Here is a 6,882-nt window from a genome sequence, read left to right as displayed (position 1 = left end):
GCAGAGGTTGTTTTTCAGTCTGCAGTGAGTTTCCAGCTTTCTGTCATTTTGTTTTTGTGCGTAAAATGAGCAGAACCGCCGGAATCCCCACAATGACCGAGGTCAGGACTCTCTACCGCGCCGGGATTTGATTCACTGCTCCGGACAGGGATTTACTCACTTACCGGTAAATGGCTTAATCCAAAATCTCCGGCGGGACGCTCTGAATCTGCACCTGGATTAAAGTTTCGAGCATGAGGATACCTGCGCGTGGATAGTTGGATACACTGGATTAAAAGTGAAGTGTAGTAGGAAACACTCCACCAACACATTTATAACCTGCAGGTACGTCGACATTATGATATGCACTGTTAATGTGGATGTATTAATGAGCTTTTAACGTGAGTTTCCCTTTATGTTATCATTGCAAATGTGTGTTTTAACCTGGTTTGCACGTTTCAAAGTATGCACAACTGTTTGACCATCATGTCTAGTTCAATGCTATTTTTAGACAAAGCTGAGGTAAAGTGAAAGTACAGACCTGCTGTCTAATTTCCAGCAGGGGAGGCTCCCTCTTTAGGAGTCAGAGGTCAGAAAGGTCACATGGTCAAGTGGCGACAAGTCGTTAATTTTTTTCCTGAGTCAGTATCTTAGAGGCTGTCAGGCAGAGGAATGTAGTGGCAGGTGAAAAAGTCACAGGGTGTTGACATTCCTGGGATATTTCAACACACCGATATGAAAGTCATTTTGTTACTAATCACACTTTTTGTGTGTAATTGTGATATTCTAATCTAGAGGACGTAACACTGCCATTGCACTGCGACCACAGCATTTGTGTTCAAACGTGTCATTGCCACTCTGGAGCATGCTCATGTAAACATCTCTATTTTCACTTAAGTGTGCTTCAGGAATCCAGGAGCTATGCAGGAAGCCTGCGTCTGGATTTCCAGGTAATTTCAGCGTGATTATTTCAAGAACTTGTTTTTGTAAAATATTTCTGTCCTAATATCTATATAAAAGCAAATGCATGTATGCGATTGTATTTTCATTTAACTGTATGGCTGGCCAACATATCAACATATCAATATTATATCAAAATCGTGATATGAGACTTGATAATATCTTCTTACATTTCTGATATCGTTTTACGGAACAAGTGTCTTTGCCTGGTTTTAAAGACTACATTAGGGTTAACTGATCAGTACTCATTACATCCACCTAACTAAGGATCAAACATTTTATTTTGTGAATATTTTATGAAAACGCAAACCTACAAAATCGTCCCTAAATTGATGTATACATATCATGATATTTGATTTCCCCTCATCACCCAGCCCTATGTAACATCTCATTCTTTCATTACCCTTTAAAATGTGGCGATTCTTCATTAGGATCCCAATAACATGTGTATTCTTGATTTTAACGGAGTCATATTCTGCTGATGTTCAGGTTCATATCAGTATGTAGTGTCTCTACTGGGACATGTCTTCATGCTTTAATGTTCAAAAAGCTCTTGATTTTTCTCATACTGCCTGTGCTGCAGCACCTCTTTTCACCCTCTGTCTGAAACCAGAGCCCAGTCTGCTCTGATTTTTGCCTTTGCAGACCATTGCACTAAAACCAATATAACACACTACAGAAAAGGGAAAACCCCCAAAAGCATAATAGGGCGTCTTTAAAACATTATCTCACATTAATAAAACTACCAGTATCACCAGTAATCTTTTCTTTTTGTTCCCTCAGAGCTTCTGTCCTCCTGCTGCTGCTTTGGTCCGACCTCCTGCACTGCCAACACGCCACAGACCACAGGAAGGTGAGCAGCAGTTGTGTAGCAAGTGTTGGAAGAAAAATATATCTGTGCTGACTCGTATGTGATCTGTTTGACACACACACACGACGCAAGACCTCCCTTGAATATTTCCAGCAGTTTTGTTGTTTTATCTCTCTGTCTAAGCGCTTGGTTGGCACAGAAGAGTGGATCTTCTTCCTAATCTTCTCAGAGATGGCATGCATGATCGTGTCTTGTTGGCATAGACAAATACTGATTATATTAGATTAGATTAAAAAGTACTGGGACAACTAAATGCAGTTATTATCTAGAAATATGACAAATGAAAAACTAAAGTGAACAATATTTATATGTATACAACTATGAACAGTTGTATAAATGTTCAATCCACTATAGAGATAATAGAAATATATATATACAGGAGGATATAGACACTATAGACCGTATATGAAAACATTATAGACCAGTATAGACATAATGGCGCATTTCCACTACACAGCCTCGCTCGGTATGGCTAGGCCTCGTTAGGCCTTGTTAGGACTGGCTCACTTTATGGCGCATTTCCATTCCAGTTTAGGAACTGGGGTAGTAACTAGTAATGCAGTGTAGGCGGAGCCGTGACGTCATCTTCAATGAGAACCCCAGAAAACCAACATCAGCCGTTAGCTGTTAGCCCTCAGAGCTCACAGCCAGGGCCGCCTTAATGCACGGGCTGACCTGGGCTGAAGCCCAGGGGCCTACGGAGATCAGGGGCCTATCATGAGCCAAACAAAAAAAAAAGTTTTTTATTTCGGATGTTTTAATTTTTTTTTTTAAATAAACAAAGTCTTGGCTTTCAGAATATGAAACTTTTATTTCCAAAATCACACGATAAATACATTTTTGAAGCTTGTAAAGGAAAGAAGACAGCTCTCCCTCGCCACTCGCTGTTCTGCTGTTCCCCTCACTCCGCTGAAATTATGAATGTAAGGCGTATAGTAATCATAGATAACACGGCAGGGATTTCAAATAAACAAAGTCTTGGCTTTCAGAATATTAAACTTGTTTCAGCAAATTCAGATGATAAATACAGCTTTGAAGCTTGTAACGGCATAATTACAAGCGGAGAACGGAGTAACTTGACGTCACAGCAGGCATAACAACAGCCGGTGTTTCTCGTGAGGGTTTTCCCCGGGAAACAAACACAATACACACAAACGCAAAAATACACAAACACACACACGTATACACACACACACACACACACACACACACACACACACACACACACACACATATATATATATATATATATATATATATATATATATATACACACACACACACACACACACACACACACTCGTGAGCTTCCCCCAGACCAGTAATCCAAACGAAAATATCTTCCCTCCATACTATTTTGATCATTTGCTCCGCTAATCAATCAGATCGATGGATTCCAGAGATTTTTCTCAAAATGATGAGAATGAGAATATGTTTCACATGTGACTTATTCAAATTGCGAGTGATTGATGAAGGTTGTTTAGGAGAACAAGTTTGAGAAGAAAAAGTTTGAGAGTGGCGCTCGGAAAAGGAAATTGTTGAGGGAAAAGGAGTTTCGAGACAAGCAGCTATTACAAAAAATGTCGAAGCTTACAGGTTATTTTAAACCTGTAGGCCAGATGAGGAGGAAGGACAGATGAGTTCTGTAACGAGCGGCAGCGGTGCCGGCCGCGGGGCCTCGGAGCCAAGTAGGCCGTCTGGTTCTGATAGCGATGGAGTAGCGGGAGAGGAAAAACAGACAGGAGGGATGTTGGAGGAGATGGAGAGAACGACAAGGACTTGCTACGTGGAGGGGAGCCAACGGAAACCGGACAAATACATGAGGGAGGCCCGATACGTCACTCATCTGGAGGAGAGGACCAGGCGCGTAGAGCAGAGTGGAGAAGTGCGATCACAGAGCCTGCCGAGGCTATAAATGACTTTGATTTGTTGTTTAAATAGGGGGCCTACAAAACCCATCAGCCCCAGGGCCTGATGGCAGGTTAAGGTGGGCTTGCTCACAGCTCCTCATATCTGTTCAGAAACTAGACAAAAGTTAAACAAGTACAAACCACAGACTGCCTGTGTCATGGCGAATACAGTCGCTGCTTTATTTATGTCTGTAGGCCGTTGTTGTGAGTGTGGACGGTCGGAGCATACAACGTTAGCTTAGCCAAACTCCATTCAGAAAACACGCATTTTAAAAGGTTGTTCGCCTGCCGTCTGTCTGCAGTCTTGTCAAAGCATTAATTCATGGTTTTTACTAACCGGTATCAGTATGTTGTTACTTCGCATAATTTTTGAAACGTGTATTACAATTAAATCACGGTCAAATATGTTCATTTTGTTGAAGTTGTAGCACACTTGCCAGAGATTCTCTCTAGTTTAGCATACTCAGCCCGACTCAGCCTGGTTGTTGGCCCGGAAAGAACCTCGATTTTATGGGGCCAGAAAAACTGTGAAATAGTACCCGCTAGCTAGCCGGTACTACGCCTAGTGGAAACGCAACCAAAAACGGGCCCCGCACGGCTCGGCACGCTTAAAGCGAGCTCCGCGCTGTAGTGGAAATGCGCCATTAGGATATATCATATAATCCTATGAAGTGTAATCTATTAATAATAATAATAATAATAATAGATTACATTTGTATAGTGCCTTTTAAGGGACCCAAGGCCGCTTTACATGGAGAACAAACAAACAAACAAAAGGGGCAAATATTACTTCCAAACCTAGCAGGGTTGTGTGTGAACAGTGAGAGTTTTCCCAGGGGGAAAGTGATCGTGGTGCTAATCTGCTAATTTGAAGTTAACAAGTGAGCAGCTCTGAAACAGAGAGGGCTGCTGTCAGCTGTCAGCAGCCCTCTTGACCTCTGAAGCAACAGGCACCACTCAGAGGAAAGGGGTGGAGGTAGACTGACAGATCAACTAGAGAGGGAGGCGTGCTAGTCGGCTCCATGAGTTCTCAACCAGGAGTCCAGCTGTGTGACCTGTGGCTGACCCTGGAGATGACAGTGGCGTTGAGGTACAAAGGGTCTGATCTGAATAGCTGCACAGGCTGATTGACAGCAGAGCCACTTCCTGCCAACTCTCCCTCCTCCTGCTTCTCTATTCTCTTCGCCAGAAGTCAAAGGCAGCTGAGCTTTTACTATGGCCATGTGTTCGCCCGGAGAGGCTGCAGTGAATGGGGACAAAGTGCTCCTTAAAGAGCAGGATTTCCATGCGGCTCCACGGATAAATCTGACTTGGCAGAGGCCTCCTCCTGGCAGGTTCCTTAAACAGAGACTGCTGTGATCACTGCTAATACGTCGCACACAGCCAAAGAGTCAACAGTGAGAAACGCAGGTAGCCAATAGCGGAGCTGCAACTAACAGACACCCAGTAATCAGCCAAATCAGAGCTTTATAAGCATGAACAGAGGTCTGTTTCATGGACAGTGTTGGGACGATGAGGTCACCGACTGAAGCACCGACTTTATACAAGGCCATCATTTAAGGAGATTAAAGTCTCATTGATGGAGGTTTACCATCCATCCTTGGCATCCACTTTGTCTGGCACTGTCCTGTGTTTTTGCGCCCTGTGGTGTCATTCATCTTGTTTTTTCTTTGCAGGTTTCTCAGAGGCCAGAGCCCCAACAGGAGTTCAGGGCCGAGCATGGAGAAGTTCAGGGTTCCTGGGGGGCCTGGGGCTCGTGGTCAGCCTGCTCCAGGACCTGTGGAAGAGGAGTTCAGGAGCAGGGTCGGCCCTGTCTGCCTGTTTACACGCCGTCACAATACCCCTCCAGAAGAGAGGGTGTTCACCCCCAGCAACCGGGACACATCATCTCAGCGCTGAAGCCGACGGTTCCTCTGCACCGCAGCGCAGGGAGGAGTGCAAACAGCAGCAGGAGAGGAGATCTGAGGAAGGAGGCGAGGCCTGGAGGACGGAGGTACTGTATCATCGTCCTGCACAGGGGAATACGATTAATTAAGATCTATAACCCCCCGCAAAATCTCAGGTGTTGAAATCATGCATGTGATTTTACAAAGCTCTGATTTCTTTTTTACATTTTATTTAGTTGGTTGGTACTAAAAGAACAAAACAAATAACAGATGTTGATTACATAACAATTCATCCTCACGAAAGGAAATAAAAAGAGGGAATTTGAAAAACAACAATTAGATAACAGGAGACAAAAATGGGGCGAAGCCTGCGAGCTAGTTCAGAAAGTCAACTCGAGCACCAATGATACATTAACACGTAACGCGCCTCGTCCCTCTTACAACCAACCAATCACAGTCTCCTAAACATGCCGCTCTATTGAAGCTGCCAGGTCTTCCTGCCTCTGCCTCGCTATGCTGCTGCTGCTGCTGTGCCCACTTGCTATTGCTGCGTTCATGTTCCTGCTGCTGTGTTTCATGTTGCTGCTGCTCGCCTGCCCCCCCACCAACCCAGCTCCACCTGTAGGCTCGGGGGATCGTTATCTAATCATCACTCAATGTTCTTTGTCTAGAGGAAACTTCTGTGTAGCAATGCATGGGAGTCACCGACTCAGGAAGGAGACAAGGTAGAGCAGGAGCTTTGATGTCAAAACACTGATGATTTATTGGAGTTTCGGCCGGAGCATTCACATCACAAGTCACAGCAGTCACGGTGAGACTGCACGGGTGGGTTGCCACGTCAATTCTGGAGCGCCTCTCTCTTGCTAGCCCATTTAACTGGTTTCACAGAGAGTCATCAACATATTTTGATAAGATAGCTTTAGACAGTTGGGCACACTGAGTTACCTGCTTCTGCCACTTATGGCCTCGAATATGTCATACATCATGGAGTCCACAAACAACAAAGAAGGAAGTGTCCCAATGCACCCACAACAAAGACCATCTGTGACCCAGTGTTGACCGGTCACAGAGTGGGAACAATAACATTATGGCTGAAGCAGCCTATGTCCTTAAAGGAGATAAACAGACGTCAGGGTTGGTCCTGTACGTCATATCTAGGAGTCTAGGACAATTATTTCCCTAACACTTTGTGATGAGTGATGAGGCCCGAGCCTAGACGCCAAACTCAACTATATGCTGCTTCTAATAAACATATTTAGAAACACGTGAGTTGTCT

At 44.3% G+C, this 6,882-nt stretch overlaps 1 protein-coding gene across 1 annotated transcript in view; it reads left to right on the top strand.

Annotated features, from left to right (window-relative positions):
* Window positions 1-6,882, top strand: part of LOC117539151 (thrombospondin type-1 domain-containing protein 4-like) — a gene marked incomplete at its 3' end in the record, with an annotated part of 73,997 nt that continues 67,115 nt past the window's right edge. The window contains 4 exon segments of the mRNA XM_034205170.1: window positions 1-324; window positions 878-929; window positions 1,723-1,792; window positions 5,397-5,713. Of these exon segments, the coding sequence (XP_034061061.1) occupies window positions 901-929; window positions 1,723-1,792; window positions 5,397-5,713 (416 nt within the window).

Source organism: Gymnodraco acuticeps, unplaced genomic scaffold (assembly GCF_902827175.1).
Source record: "Gymnodraco acuticeps unplaced genomic scaffold, fGymAcu1.1, whole genome shotgun sequence".
Lineage (NCBI taxonomy): Eukaryota > Metazoa > Chordata > Actinopteri > Perciformes > Bathydraconidae > Gymnodraco > Gymnodraco acuticeps.
This window is presented reverse-complemented; position numbering and strand designations above follow the sequence as displayed.